The sequence below is a fragment of the Coregonus lavaretus genome (assembly GCF_964263955.1).
Source record: "Coregonus lavaretus genome assembly, chromosome: 18".
NCBI lineage: Eukaryota > Metazoa > Chordata > Actinopteri > Salmoniformes > Salmonidae > Coregonus > Coregonus lavaretus.
The window spans coordinates 48,850,521-48,866,003 of record NC_140005.1 but is presented as its reverse complement, the minus strand read 5'-3'; the positions used below and the strand labels follow the sequence as shown (position 1 = coordinate 48,866,003).

The 15,483-nt window shown below is 44.2% G+C and overlaps 1 protein-coding gene across 1 annotated transcript in view; it reads left to right on the top strand.

Annotated features, from left to right (window-relative positions):
* Positions 1 to 10,516, top strand: part of daam2 (dishevelled associated activator of morphogenesis 2) — a gene marked incomplete at its 5' end in the record, with an annotated part of 114,874 nt that extends 104,358 nt beyond the window's left edge. Inside the window, 2 exons of the mRNA XM_084181761.1 lie at positions 7,107 to 7,277; positions 9,647 to 10,516. Of these exons, the coding sequence (XP_084037887.1) occupies positions 7,107 to 7,277; positions 9,647 to 9,859 (384 nt within the window). The 3' untranslated portion in view covers positions 9,860 to 10,516. The remainder of the gene's footprint in view (positions 1 to 7,106; positions 7,278 to 9,646) is intronic.
* Between the last annotated feature and the right edge of the window lie 4,967 nt (positions 10,517 to 15,483).

The following is a 15,483-nucleotide window of genomic DNA, read 5'->3' as shown; positions in this document are numbered from 1 at the left end:
GAAAAGAATGGGAGAGGGAGCCAAAAAAGGAAAGAGAGGAACCTTTGTGCATCTTTCCAACCCTGTGTGATGACTTAAACAGGCTGGGGAACCCCGATGTTGGATTGTTTTCCCTCTGTTTTCAGATTTATTCCTGTTGAAATGTAGTTGGTCTCCTTTGTAACCTCCTTCTTTCAAGGGCATGAGAGGAAGGCTTTTTGAACTCTGTAGGGGGCGAAGGGTTTTAGTGGAGTGCGTATGAGAGTGTTTGAGTGGGAAGGCAGTTTTGCAGTATTCTTCGATGATGCGTATGTTTGTCGGTGAGTCACATGACCATGAGGATTGATGTGGTGTATGTGTGCGTGCGTAAAGGATGGAAAGAGGGAGGGAGAAAGAGACAGACGGAGAGAGAGAAAAAGACAGGGAAGGGCACTCATTGCCATCACAGAGCCTCGTCTGTGTTAGCGTCTGTACTCCTAATTATTTGTTCAAGGAGCGCTGTAAAAAGGAGGGAAAAAACTGGTCGTTTAGGACGTCACAGGAAAAGGCACGAGCCAAAGCTCCATTTGCTGCCATAAAACAAAACAACCTCTGTGTGCACCAGGCCAGACTCTATCTAACCCTCTTGCCTCAGAGCTGTGTGTGCATGTGTATGTGTTGGGGAGTGGATGAGTCAACGTGTAGGTTCCTCAATATCCATGGAAATGGGGTGTGTGTGTGTGTGTGTGTGTGTGTGTGTGGTTTGCTTAGTAAAGTAATAGAAAGGATAATTTCTGATGAAATCACTTCTTGGATAGGGAAACTGATTCTAGTAATGTAATGTCCTCGGTGCAGTGAAATGCTTATGTTCCTATCAATCAATGCAGTAAATCTCAACAAGCACACAATAATCCAAAATGAAGTACAGCAGTATATATATATGTATAGTATGTAAACATTATTATAGGGATACTTCAGGATTTTGGCAATGAGGCCCATTATCTACTTCCACAGAGTCAGATGAACTCGTGGATAGCATGCTAGCAGATACCCATAGACTTCCAGTCATTGTGCTAAAACTAGTTATCATTTGTTAACTTCCTTTACAGTGGGGGAAAAAAGTATTTAGTCAGCCACCAATTGTGCAAGTTCTCCCACTTAAAAAGATGAGAGAGGCCTGTAATTTTCATCATAGGTACACGTCAACTATGACAGACAAATTGAGGAAAAAAATCCAGAAAATCACATTGTAGGATTTTTAATGAATTTATTTGCAAATTATGTTGGAAAATAAGTATTTGGTCACCTACAAACAAGCAAGATTTCTGGCTCTCACAGACCTGTAACTTCTTCTTTAAGAGGCTCCTCTGTCCTCCACTCGTTACCTGTATTAATGGCACCTGTTTGAACTTGTTATCAGTATAAAAGACACCTGTCCACAACCTCAAACAGTCACACTCCAAACTCCACTATGGCCAAGACCAAAGAGCTGTCAAAGGACACCAGAAACAAAATTGTAGACCTGCACCAGGCTGGGAAGACTGAATCTGCAATAGGTAAGCAGCTTGGTTTGAAGAAATCAACTGTGGGAGCAATTATTAGGAAATGGAAGACATACAAGACCACTGATAATCTCCCTTGATCTGGGGCTCCACGCAAGATCTCACCCCGTGGGGTCAAAATGATCACGAGCGGTGAGCAAAAATCCCAGAACCACACGGGGGGACCTAGTAAATGACCTGCAGAGAGCTGGGACCAAAGTAACAAAGCCTACCATCAGTAACACACTACGCCGCCAGGGACTCAAATCCTGCAGTGCCAGACGTGTCCCCCTGCTTCAGCCAGTACATGTCCAGGCCCGTCTGAAGTTTGCTAGAGTGCATTTGGATGATCCAGAAGAGGATTGGGAGAATGTCATATGGTCAGATGAAACCAAAATATAACTTTTTGGTAAAAACTCAACTCGTCGTGTTTGGAGGACAAAGAATACTGAGTTGCATCCAAAGAACACCATACCTACTGTGAAGCATGGGGGTGGAAACATCATGCTTTGGGGCTGTTTTTCTGCAAAGGGACCAGGACGACTGATCCGTGTAAAGGAAAGAATGAATGGGGCCATGTATCGTGAGATTTTGAGTGAAAACCTCCTTCCATCAGCAAGGGCATTGAAGATGAAACGTGGCTGGGTCTTTCAGCATGACAATGATCCCAAACACACCGCCCGGGCAACGAAGGAGTGGCTTCGTAAGAAGCATTTCAAGGTCCTGGAGTGGCCTAGATCTGCATGGAGGAATGGGCCAAAATACCAGCAACAGTATGTGAAAACCTTGTGAAGACTTACAGAAAATGTTTGACCTGTGTAATTGCCAACAAAGGGTATATAAAAAGTATTGAGAAACTTTGGTTATTGACCAAATACTTATTTTCCACCATAATTTGCAAATAAATTCATAAAAAATCCTACAATGTGATTTTCTGGAGAAAAAAAATCTCATTTTGTCTGTCATAATTGACGTGTACCTATGATGAAAATTACAGGCCTCTCTCATCTTTTTAAGTGGGAGAACTTGCACAATTGGTGGCTGACTAAATACTTTTTTCCCCCACTGTATACTGGACACAGAGACATAAAAATGGTTTCCACAAGTTCATCTGACTCTGGGGAAGTAGATTGCCAAAATCCTGAAGTATCCCTTTAAATTGATCAGTGTTCAATGACTATGTACATAGGGCAGCAGTCCGTAAGTTGCAATGTAGAGTACCCGGTGGTAGCCGGCTAGTGACAGTGACTGAGGGTCAAAGTAAGGTACTGGGCAGAGGGCAGGGTACTAGGCGGAGGCCGTCTAGTGATGGATGTTTAACAGTCTGATGGCCTGGGGATAGAAGCTGTTTATCAGTCTCTCGGTCCCAGCTTTGATGCATCTGTACAGTTTCCGCCTTCTAGATGGTAGTGGGGTGAACAGGCCATGGCTCGGGTGGCTGAGGTCTTCTTGGCCTTCCTGTGACACCGGGTGCTGTAGATGGCCTGGAGGGCAGGCAGTGTGCCTCCGATTGTGCGTTGGGCTGACCACACCACCCTCTGGAGAGCCCTGCGGTTGCATACAGTGCAATTGCCGTACCAGGCGGTGATACAGCCCAACAGGATGCTCGCAATGGTGCACCTGTAGAAGTTTGTGAGGATCTTAGGGGCCAAGACTGATTTCTTTAGCCTCCTGAGGTTGAAGAGGCACAGTTGCGCCTTCTTCACCACACTGTCTGTGGAAAGGGACCATTTCAGGTCCTCTGTGAACCTGAAGCTTTTAACCCTCTCCACTGCGGCCCTGTCGATGTGGATGGGAGCGTGCTCTCTCTGCTGTCTCCTGTAGTCCATGATCAGATCCTTTGTTTTGTTGACTTTGAGGAAGAGGTTATTTTCCTGGCACCACTACGCCAAGGCACTGTTAATCAGGCCTACTTTTGTCATCAGCAAAGTTGATGATTGAGTTGGAGACATGCATGGCCACGCAGTCATGGGTGAACAGGTACTAAAGGAGCGGGCTGAGCAAGCACCCCTGTGGGACCCCTGTGTTGATGATCAGCGTGGCGGAGGGGTTGTTGCCTACCTCCACCACCTGGGTAGGCACCTGAGTACCAATTTATCTTACCATTTCTACCGATCTGCGTGCCAGTTATGATTTTCATATGCACATTTTTGTCATGTGATTAATAAGAATTCTAAATCTAAATAAAAATTATACAAATCTAAAAGTAACTTCTATTGCCATTGCCAACCATGTAAAAATAGCCTACATAAAGCCAACAAATAAAAACATTGCAGCCTGCAGGTAGAAAATATCACATTGGCTACTTGGAACTTGAAACATTGTATCAACAGCCCGAAGCTTGCACTAACAAACTTGCAACATTGTATAAAATATTCTGGACCCTCAGAGTTTTCTGCACTAGTGAGGTCCGGACAGACACAGCTGTAAGCTATTTGCGCAAGGGATAAGAAGTAATCAAGTAGTCCTATTTTATGACGTTTCCACCGGATCAGAGCATTCTTTTTTTTTTTTGGCTTAGTGATTATCAAAAGGGAGAGAGCTGGAAAGATTTTTAAAATAGGCTACATTGATGAACTATTGTCATTCTCAATGGATGTAAAAACAGACTTTGTTTGAGAAGCTCCACAGCTCATTAGTGGTGGTGAGTTAAGACAATCAGAAATACTATCAGATACCCAAATAGGAAAAGTTATAAGCCTACATTTGCACGCAGGCCAGGTAGCCTAGGCCTACTTCTATGCATAATCAGGTGCGCGTCCTTACTTAACATTGACAGGAGTGCTCCAAACAAAACACAATTCATAAATTGACAACTCGTAAATGGAATGAAATAAACCAAAACCTGTTTCTCACAAGCCTAGGTTGTGCGCTCTGCAAACAACTTTTCCACTCCGAGAATGAGAACTGTAAAAGACTGTAATAATAAAATATTGAATGCATTAACAGAAATTACGGTAACCAAACAAACATTGTAGATTAGAAATTATGGGAATGAATGGTAAATGTACTACTAGTGATACTGGTGTGGCATCCCCACGGCCTCCACAATGGATTAGTCCACTGAGACAGGCATCAATCAAGACGTGCCGTTTTTTTTGCAACTGCTTGACTAAAATATTGTTGGTTGACCAACAGCCTAGCGACCAAACAATCGACCAGTCGACTAATGGGGTCAGCGCTAGTTTCTGATTAACCCAGTCACTAAGTCAGTGTATACATCAATATTATTCCCAGAGGCGGCCCAGAACATATCCCAGTCCGCATGATCAAAACAATCTTAAAGCATAGATTGAGCTATTGGTCAGACCACCGTTGAACAGTCCTTACCACGGGTGCTTCCTGCTTAAGTTTCCGCCTATAGGCAAGGAGAAGCAGGTGGTCAGATTTCCCAAAGGGTGGGGGAGGGCCTTTTAGCCGTCCCGGAAGGGAGAGTAGCAATGGCCAAGAATTTTAGCGCTGTGAAATTTCTGAGGGTTTTCCTCAAATTTCATTTATTAAAGTCCCCAGCTACAATAAAGTTATGCGGTTTCCAGTTTGCACAAAGTCCAGTGTAGTTCCTTGAATGCCGTCGCGGTGTTGGCTTGTGGGGAATGTACATGGCAGCTATTTAAACTCGCACCAAAAACTTGGCAGGCTAGCTGGGCACAGGTTGGAAAGGGAGCGGAACGTTGGGACAACTGTACACGGCAATGACTATAACCGGAAAAAATTATCCCGGGGGGGTAATGCGATCATCCAACCTGGGATTTGAACCTACAATGTTGGGGTAAACAGACCAACGTCTAAACAACTACACCATACAACCACCTCTCAACAGTCTACATTTCTAGCTATATAAACTCGCACCAAGGGGGAAAGGGGAGCAGAACGTCAGGGTTGAACTTTGGGACAACTGTTTGACAAGCTGTCGGGAATGTCAGCTTAAAGGGTGAGGGAATCAGTTACAGGGCAGCGGGCACTAACTAAGGAGCCATTGTGGGGCAGAATTTGGCGCAGTCATTCAGAAAGCCTCTGGCTCCTCACTGCCCCGAGAGTTGAGGGAACATGGGATGTACCAAAAATGAAGAATTCAGGAAGGGTTTCTATTCTAATCAAATGCCTGAATGAGTTTGATTGATTTCATTATTATTAGTGTCTTGCATCTTTTCAAGAGATTTCAAGAGTAGTTGATCAATTGTGTCAAGCATTTTACTGCTGGGCTGGAACAAATGCTTGTGCACCATGTTGCTCTCCAGGACCAGGATCGGTGACCACTGTACTATATGAGGAGTCCCATGACTCTCATCAGTAGCACAATATGTTCTATGTTCCCACAAGTGTCCAAATTGTTTTAAAGTGATTCCTTCTTGTCTTGTTTCCTTCATGATGGCTAATCTGAAAACCCTTAACCGTTGTGAAAAAAATAAAGTTGCAGTGGTAATATTGAAATGGTAATGATACAGGGTGTAATGATAATGATATGGTGGATGCCCATGTAGCCTTTTCATCTATCCACTGTCATTAAGGAAAGGAAATGTGGAAGGAGGATACTTAACAGTCTTGGGATGTAGCCAGCTACAAACCTCTGTAAGACTTTATTTTGATAGTCCCAAGTAGATGGTTTGTAGATCTTCAGTAGATGTTCAAAAACTGTGAACAACATTTCAACTATCTATCCACTAACCATAGCCCTAACTTTAACACTTACCCAACCCTTATTCTAAACCTAGCCCTTACCTTAACTTTACCAAGTATTTGCCTATCAACAGACAGTTTGTTGATAGTATGACCATCTGTAGATCATCGATATGGGACTACCTAAATAAGGTGTGACCCAAACTTCCACTTGCAGAGACCACTTCACACTCTTTTTCAGCGCTCCCTGCCCTCACCTCCTCTCTCTCCTCTCCTGTCTCCTCTACCCATCATAAAGTCTCCATGATTAATAGCTGCTGCGAATTAGGACCCCACAGAACTCAGCGGAGTGTGTCGTCTGTGGTAGTAAAAATCTGTGTTGGACAGAGGGTGGTGTGTGTGCACGTGTTTGTGGATGCGCGTGCGTGTGCGGGAATGTGTGGGTGGGAGCCTCAGACTGGCCTCTGCCTGGGGCCTCCAAATCACTAAGTCCCCCCCTGCTAGGTGTAGAGGAATCAGGCTTGCTATAAAACACTCTGTCTAGGTGTAGAGTAATCTTGGTTAATCCATACATGTTAAGAGAAGAGAGAGAACGAGGATCGGGACCGGAACGTTACGGGCAAGTCTATGGGCCAAATGTCCCGTCCCCTTCCCAAATCCGAAACGTGCCAACACCTGCGAAATCGTGATTTGTCCAAAGCACCAATCAGTGTGCGCATGTGTGTTTCCATCTCTTTTTTTTACAAATTAATTCCTACAATTGTTTGGCTCAATTGGGATTTGTTTGAAATTCCACAGTCCATGGTAGAGGTGTATCAATACCATTTATTCCCGAACTATCTGTAATTCCAATGACAAGTTAAACTCAACACACGTAGTACTAAGGAATTAACACACTGCACACATTTACATTTCTGTCACTAGACCTTCATTAGGGTGAGATGTGTAATTTCCAACATTCCCCATCCCTCCTCCTCTCTCCCTGTGCAGTTCACCAAGTCGCTGAAGCACTTTGGGGAGGAGCAGGGTCGCATGCAGCCCGATGAGTTCTTTGGGATCTTCGACACGTTCCTGGTGTCGTTCGACGAAGCCAGGCAGGACCTGGAGAACATGCAGCGCCGCAAGCAGGAGGAGGAAAGGAGAGCACGCATGGAGGCCATGGTGAGAGTGAGTGAATGAGTGAGAGAGTGAGAGAGTGAGAGAGAGAGAGAGAGAGAGTGAGAGAGAGAGAATGCATTGAGGCTATAGTGAGACACATACAGTGGGGGAAAAAAAGTATTTAGTCAGCCACCAATTGTGCAAGTTCTCCCACTTAAAAAGATGAGAGAGGCCTGTAATTTTCACCATAGGTACAAGTCAACTATGACAGACAAATTGAGAAATGTTTTTCCTGACAATCACATTGTAGGATTTTTAATGAATTTATTTGCAAATTATGGTGGAAAATAAGTATTTGGTCACCTACAAACAAGCAAGATTTCTGGCTCTCACAGACCTGTAACTTCTTCTTTAAGAGGCTCCTCTGTCCTCCACTCGTTACCTGTATTAATGGCACCTGTTTGAACTTGTTATCAGTATAAAAGACACCTGTCCACAACCTCAAACAGTCACACTCCAAACTCCACTATGGCCAAGACCAAAGAGCTGTCAAAGGACACCAGAAACAAAATTGTAGACCTGCACCAGGCTGGGAAGACTGAATATGCAATAGGTAAGCAGCTTGGTTTGAAGAAATCAACTGTGGGAGCAATTATTAGGAAATGGAAGACATACAAGACCCCTGATAATCTCCCTCGATCTGGGGCTCCACGCAAGATCTCACCCCGTGGGGTCAAAATGATCACAAGAACGGTGAGCAAAAATCCCAGAACCACACGGGGGGACCTAGTGAATGACCTGCAGAGAGCTGGGACCAAAGTAACAAAGCCTACCATCAGTAACACACTACGCCGCCAGGGATTCAAATCCTGCAGTGCCAGATGTGTCCCCCTGCTTAAGCCAGTACATGTCCAGGCCCGTCTGAAGTTTGCTAGAGTGCATTTGGATGATCCAGAAGAGGATTGGGAGAATGTCATATGTCAGATGAAACCAAAATATAACTTTTTGGTAAAAACTCAACTCGTCGTGTTTGGAGGACAAAGAATGCTGAGTTGCATCCAAAGAACACCATACCTACTGTGAAGCATGGGGGTGGAAACATCATGCTTTGGGGCTGTTTTTCTGCAAAGGGACCAGGACGACTGATCCGTGTAAAGGAAAGAATGAATGGGGCCATGTATCGTGAGATTTTGAGTGAAAACCTCCTTCCATCAGCAAGGGCATTGAAGATGAAACGTGACTGGGTCTTTCAGCATGACAATGATCCCGAACACACCGCCCGGGCAACGAAGGAGTGGCTTCGTAAGAAGCATTTCAAGGTCCTGGAGTGGCCTAGCCAGTCTCCAGATCTCAACCCCATAGAAAATCTTTGGAGGGAGTTGAAAGTCCATGTTGCCCAGCGACAGCCCCAAAACATCACTGCTCTAGAGGAGATCTGCATGGAGGAATGGGCCAAAATACCAGCAACAGTGTGTGAAAATCTTGTGAAGACTTACAGAAAATGTTTGACCTGTGTCATTGCCAACAAAGGGTATATAAAAAGTATTGAGAAACTTTTGTTATTGACCAAATACTTATTTTCCACCATAATTTGCAAATAAATTCATAAAAGAAATCCTACAATGTGATTTTCTGGAGAAAAAAAAAAATCTCATTTTGTCTGTCATAGTTGACGTGTACCTATGATGAAAATTACAGGCCTCTCTCATCTTTTTAAGTGGGAGAACTTGCACAATTGGTGGCTGACTAAATACTTTTTTTCCCCACTGTACACACAACAGGAAGGACCTGGAGAATATTCATGACAACAGTCATGGGAATGTGGCTTGGAGAACTGGACAAGTCTGGGAACAAGACAGACCTCCAGACATCCATCCCCCTGCACTCACACTTACAGACACACATAGACACAGAACAACCTTGCAGCCTGAGTAAAACCACATCATGTTTACGTAGTGATGTAGATGATGATAAGCATTTTAGTAATCTGTAGTAACCTTAAAGTCTGCACTCTGTTCTGCATTTGTTAAAGAGATTCTCCGGTACATTTATATACTTTTTATCCAGGAAATGTAGGGAAAATGCCATGGCACAGCTTTAAGAAAACAGTCGCTTTCAAACTAGGGACTTTGTGGATAATTGAGGTAAGACAGTCATTCTGCTCATGGATTATACATTTATGAACTACACATTGAAACATCTAGCCCAAAGCGGGAGGTTTAAAAATACTTTCTTAGGCACCAAAGTACCGGAGCATGTCTTTAAGATGGCAAGTCTAGTTTTCTCTGTGTTTTATTGGTCTGTGTGTGTCATATGGTCTGTCTGTTTCTCTCTTTTGTTTTTCTATCAGCACTTCTATCTGCTGTTCAACGCTCTGTCTGTCTATAACTATGTGTCTCTCTTTCTCCCCCCCTTATACCTCCCCCCTATAGCTGAAGGAGCAGCGAGAGCGTGAACGGCGGGCCAAGAAGGGTGGTGCCACAGACGAGGTGGGGGGCGAGTTTGACGACCTGGTGTCGGCGTTGCGCTCCGGTGAGGTCTTCGACAAGGACCTGTCCAAACTCAAGCGCAACCGCAAGCGTTCAGTCAACCAGCTAGTGGAAGGGGGTGGCCGCGAAAGACCGGTCACCAAGGTCAACTATTAATGACCCCTGGCCCCCAGGAGTCAAGGGTGAAAGGGATACAGCGGACAATGTTGGCACTGTTTTCCTCACCGATGACCTCTAGAGGTTAAGGGTCAGAGGGTAAGATTGTGGGTGTCGGACTGTCGTTTCGATATAGCAGCCACACCACCCATCGGAAGGAAAAATGGAAGGAAAGTAGACCTTTAGTTGATGAGAATTGCTCTGCTTCAAAACTCCACCAAGACACCTGACCCCATTTTCAGAAGTGGACTACAGACACTTAGACGGACTGACAGACAGACCACTGTGACATGACTCCCTGTCCCCTTTTGACCACCTCTCCATCCCCTTTTGACCACATCTCTCCAGCACTGTGCTCCATGTCTCACCTTGTCTATCCCTTTCTCACCGTGCTCTTCCACTCACACACACACATACTCTAATAATAATCATTTTTATAGCGCTCTTCATTACATAAAGGAATCTCAAAGTGCTGTAAAGCAACAACAAAAAAACTAACAATCAAAATTAACAAAACGTAATGAGAAAGTTAATGGCTTGGTTGAGGTCAGCGGAGGGAGGAGGTGGTCAAAGGGGAGAGCCGGGAGCAGGCAAGCAGCACGTTGTCATCATAGTGTCTCGCCATCCACGGCGTCTGTGGTTTCGTAGTCAGACTCAGTCAGATGAAGTTAGAGTTCCGTACTAGCCACTGGACTAGCTAGCCAGCTACTCTTCACTACTACCAAAATGCAGCACCCACTTGGCAGTCACGAGGCGCCAGAAAGCACACCACACAATAGTAATTCAGGATTAGCCAGTCATGGTCATCTGTCATCTCTGTATTCGGGCTTCTCTCGATCCTCAACCTCTGGACAGTACGCATAATCAAATCAAAACATTGCGTACTAGCCAGCTAACATTCGTTTTCTAGCTAGCCAAAAAACAACCGCCAACTTCAGTCTTTAAAACATGCTGGATTCAGACTATAATAATAAGCTAATAGTTCATTCATAAAACCAAAAGTTTGTAGGGAAAAATGCTATAAATACAATTAATGACAAATATTTATAAAATATACAGGAGCTCTCTGCCTAGCCGATCTCACGGTGCCATGGCAACCACGGAACACAACTTTGATTATCCTATTTGTGCCATGTTGTGTTGCATCTGTGAGTTTTAGCTATTTGGTGTAATGACTCCTCCAGCCCAGCAGAGGGTAGTGGTTCTCTGTGGAGCCTCCTCTCTCGCTCTGTCCCTTACTCTGGTGGTGCTTATTCTGGTTGGTAGTAGCTTTACTACTTCAAATAGTGAACGTAAAGACACAAGGAGTACTTCCCAAAAAGCCATAACTGCCAACATTATTGCAACAGAGGGACTATGGGTCCCACAATGCTTTGCAGCTGGTGTCGGCCCATTCAGGAGTTGGGAGTAGGATGTTGAGGTGACACAATGGGGACTGTGGCCACATCGGCTGCCTTTGGGAACACCCTCTTCCCATGTGCCTCCTCTACCACGTCGCATTCCCGAGGACTCACTCCCAGACGGAATTTCACAGAGCGAGAGCACAACACTTCCCAGTAGAAACGTGTGGGGGAGTACCCGTGCCCCAAAGTGGGACTGTGCTACAATTAAGGGTCAAGTTCACCTTTTACTATTCATTTGTCTTTAACAATTTGAAGAAGAGAAGGATTGTTTTGGCATTACCCTGTGCCAAAGCAACAGAAAAACACTATATATACATACAGTACCAGTCAAAAGTTTGGACACACCTACTCATTCCAGGGTTTTTCTTTATTTTTACTATTTTCTACATTGTAGAATAATAGTGAAGACATCAAAATTATGAAATAACACATATGGAATCATGTAGTAACCAAACAAGTGTTAAATCAAAATATATTTTATATTTGAGATTCTTCAAAGTAGCCACCCTTTGCCTTGATGACAGCTTTGCACACTCTTGGCATTCTCTCAACCAGCTTCCATATGTGTTATTATTTCATAGTTTTGATGTCTTCACTATTATTCTACAATGTAGAAAATAGTAAACATTAAAGAAAAACCCTTGATTGAGTAGGTGTGTCCAAACTTTTGACTGGTACTGTGTATATATATATATATTAATACAAAAAGTACTGCAATTAGGAAGCCATTTATATATTTATATTTAGAAGCAAACATGCTAATTGCAAAGAATAAGGGTTTTTATGTTTCATGGCATTATGTTCTTGTTTGTACTCCTGATGTATTATTTGTTGGTGTCTTTCAGTTCACATTTCAATCGGTTAATGTTTTTTCTTTCATTTATTTGAGCTTTTTGTAAAAGATCATGCCCTGTCTTTTACATCCAGGTTTCATTTGCACTGGTTTGTCTCTGAAAACCCCAAACCCTGCGACGCTCTCCTATATGCTCTTCTCACCCCCACAGCCTCTATTATTTAACCACTAGGCAATCAAACGTCCCCTGTCAAGTATCATCTATGTTTCCTAACACATTGATAAAATGGTACATATTCCAATGGAGCTAACGCAATGCATTTTGTCACTTTTATCCTCTAATAATAATTATGTGCTAGGTTGGTTATACCACAAGCAGCTAACTCCATTCTGATCAAAATGGTGGTTACTGGTACTAAGATTTGGGGGTCACGATTAAATAACAATAATACATATAATTGAAGGGGCATCCTTTTTCTCGTCTCTTTTCTTTGGACTTTGTGATTTGTGACCATCCCATCCAGTGGGATCTCAATGTAATTGTAACGTGAGGATGAATGTACACAGCACTTAAAAGGGTGAAAGATTTCTTGGAGTGGTCTCAAAGCAAATTGGTAGCTAGCAAATGTTGCTTCTAAACTAAAATATGATGCGCAACTGACTATAGGACTGACAACAGGCAAAACAGACGAGCGGCGACACCTGTGTTTTTAGCCTGGAAAGACTTCCTCCCTTTATCCTTCACCCCTTATTCCCTGGGTCCCCCATGTATCTTTTAGCTTAAGGGATCGTTCTTCTGACAGTAGGTCAGTGGTTCAGACAACTCCATGGAAGAACAAGGCCACACAGTTCACATACTGCAGCCCACTTGGGTATTTTATTTTATTTGTTTCAGTTTTGATTTATTCCTATTATTTTGTTGTTATACACATTTCTAATACTTTAGCAGTAGGCAGGACAAAGGCTGCATGTATGTGGACGTTTGGCTCTTTTGGCAGTCCTGGGGTTGGTCTGTATATGTTTGTCTGAGAGTTTGGGCTTCTGAGGTGAATTATGTGGATGTGGAGGGAGGTTAGAGGAGAGGGGGGAGGAATAGAGGTCCTCTCCCCAAGGAGAGAGCTCCATTCCTGGGGTCATGATTTCTCTGTGCCATGGGGGATTGGCTCTCAGACATAGTGGTTAGGGAGATGAGGCCAAGGGGGTAACTAGACCATACTATGGTCTGGACTGTCAAATGAAGGGGCAGACATACTCTAAACCTATTTAGACTAAAAAACACCCACACATATTACATAGAAAATAAACATGTACACATTTTGTACATTCAAAATATACAAAAATACAGTCACATGTGAGCAGTGCCTGACACATACTTAACCCCGCCCCTACTCACACACACACACACATAAACCCAATGAAAAGAAAATTCCTTTCCACTAAAATTAAAGCACATATCCTGAGGGAGACATTGGAGCAGATTCCTGGAGGGCAAAAGCCTGGGAACCCCCATGAAACCATGCTAGGGATCAGAGTGGAGCGGGCCCGAACACAAAAACAAACATGGCCACCGTCCATCATCCATGTCATAACACTGGCTCTCTTCTTGCTGAGGCCGGGCAGAGCAGAGACGACAGGTGGGCTGCGTAGCACAGTAAAGGTCACCACTTTTCCACATCCAGTGAACTCGAGTCGAATTAGACATTGAATCTCATGAAGTTAAATGAAGACAAGGCACTTTTCAATAATTGACCGTTCATTGCACAGGAGGCTGGTGAGGGGAGGATGGGTAGTAATAATGGCTGGAATGGAGTGAATGGAATGGTATCATTTGATACCATTCTATTTATTCTTTTCCAGCCATTACTATGAGCCTGTCCTCCCCAATTAAGATGCCACCAGCCACCTGTGGTTCAGTGCTAGAAAAGGTTGGCAAAATTATGATTATTCTTAGTTGATTACATCGGTGTTGTTCTATGATGGCCCCTCCTGTTCTATGGTTCTATGGTGACAGTTATACAGTATGTGTCCATATGTGAGGAGCCCAACAGTGCAGTAAGAGGATTGGACTTTTAAGGGTAAATAGAAAATTGAACACATTCTGTGATAATCTCTTCGTGTGTGTTTAACCCTCCCTGGTGAATGGAAGAAGGCAGTGTTCAAGACATGTTCCCGCTACACCCAGGGCCTAGAATATTACCATGCGGCTCAATACTGCCCTATCTAAGCTTTAGAGACTGGACACTGGGTCGTGTTCAGTAGACCCTGGAAATTCTCAATTGCTTTTTATGAGGCAAAGGGGGATGAATTAACATCCCATGTTGCAGTTCCGAAGCAGATAAACGGGTATCCAGAGGTAGAACTAACAATCACACTGGTCCCAAAATGAAACAGAATCATCAATCTCGATATTATGGCATCACTGACATAAGAAATATGGTCGGTGAGGAGGTGGTGCAAAGGGGGGTGCTGTGGGATTATTTAAGATACTCTTTGAAGCGGAAGGGTTTCGGAAGATTGGCAGGAACTCTGCTGTCCTATCTTAAGGGGGAACAGAAAAGACTTGGACTGGGCTGAGCGGGAGCTGCCCTCCCGTAGTGGTGGGAGGGCCAAGAGACCAGAGGTGGCAGAATAGAGTGCTCGGGTTGGGGTGTAGGGTTTGAGCATAGCCTGAAGGTAGGGATGGGCAGTTCCTCTTGCTGCTCCGTAGGCAAGTACCATGGTCTTGTAGTCGATGCAAGCTTCGACTGGAAGCAAGTGGAGTGTGCGGAGGAGCGTGGTGACATGGGAGAACTTGGGAAGGTTGAACACCAGACAGGCTGCAGCGTTCTGGATAAGTTGCAGGGGTTTGATGGCACAAGCGGGGAGCCCAGCCAACAGCTAGTTGCAGTAGTCCAGACAGGAGATGACAAGTGCCTGGATTAGGACCTGTGCCGCTTCCTGTGTGAGGTAGGGTCATACTCTACGGATATTGTAGAGCATGAACCTGCAGGAGCGAGTCACTGCTTTGATGTTTACAGAGAACGACAGGGTGTTGTCCAGGGTCATGCCAAGGTTCTTATACAGTACATTAAAAAACATGGGAAACATGCCCCCCCCCCCATCACCACCATGATTCCTCCTCTTAGCCACGCTTTCCTCCTTTTCAGTTTTGTTCACCTTTAAGTGCATCTTGATCTATTTTGGATGTGTTCCTTTCCTGCCGTCATTGGTTTTTCCTGAAATGTCGATGGTTATTAATATGGAACTGAGAAACAGTGGATAGGTTGGAAGTGTGCAGAGATTGGATAGAAATAAGCACCTGTCTTGGGGTTTTGGATGGTTGAGAACCATGTCTACCCACCCTCTACTCCCATAGTGTGTAGCTCAGTTGGTAGAGCATGGCGCTTGCAACGCCAGGGTTGTCGGTTCGTTTCCCACGGGGGACCAGT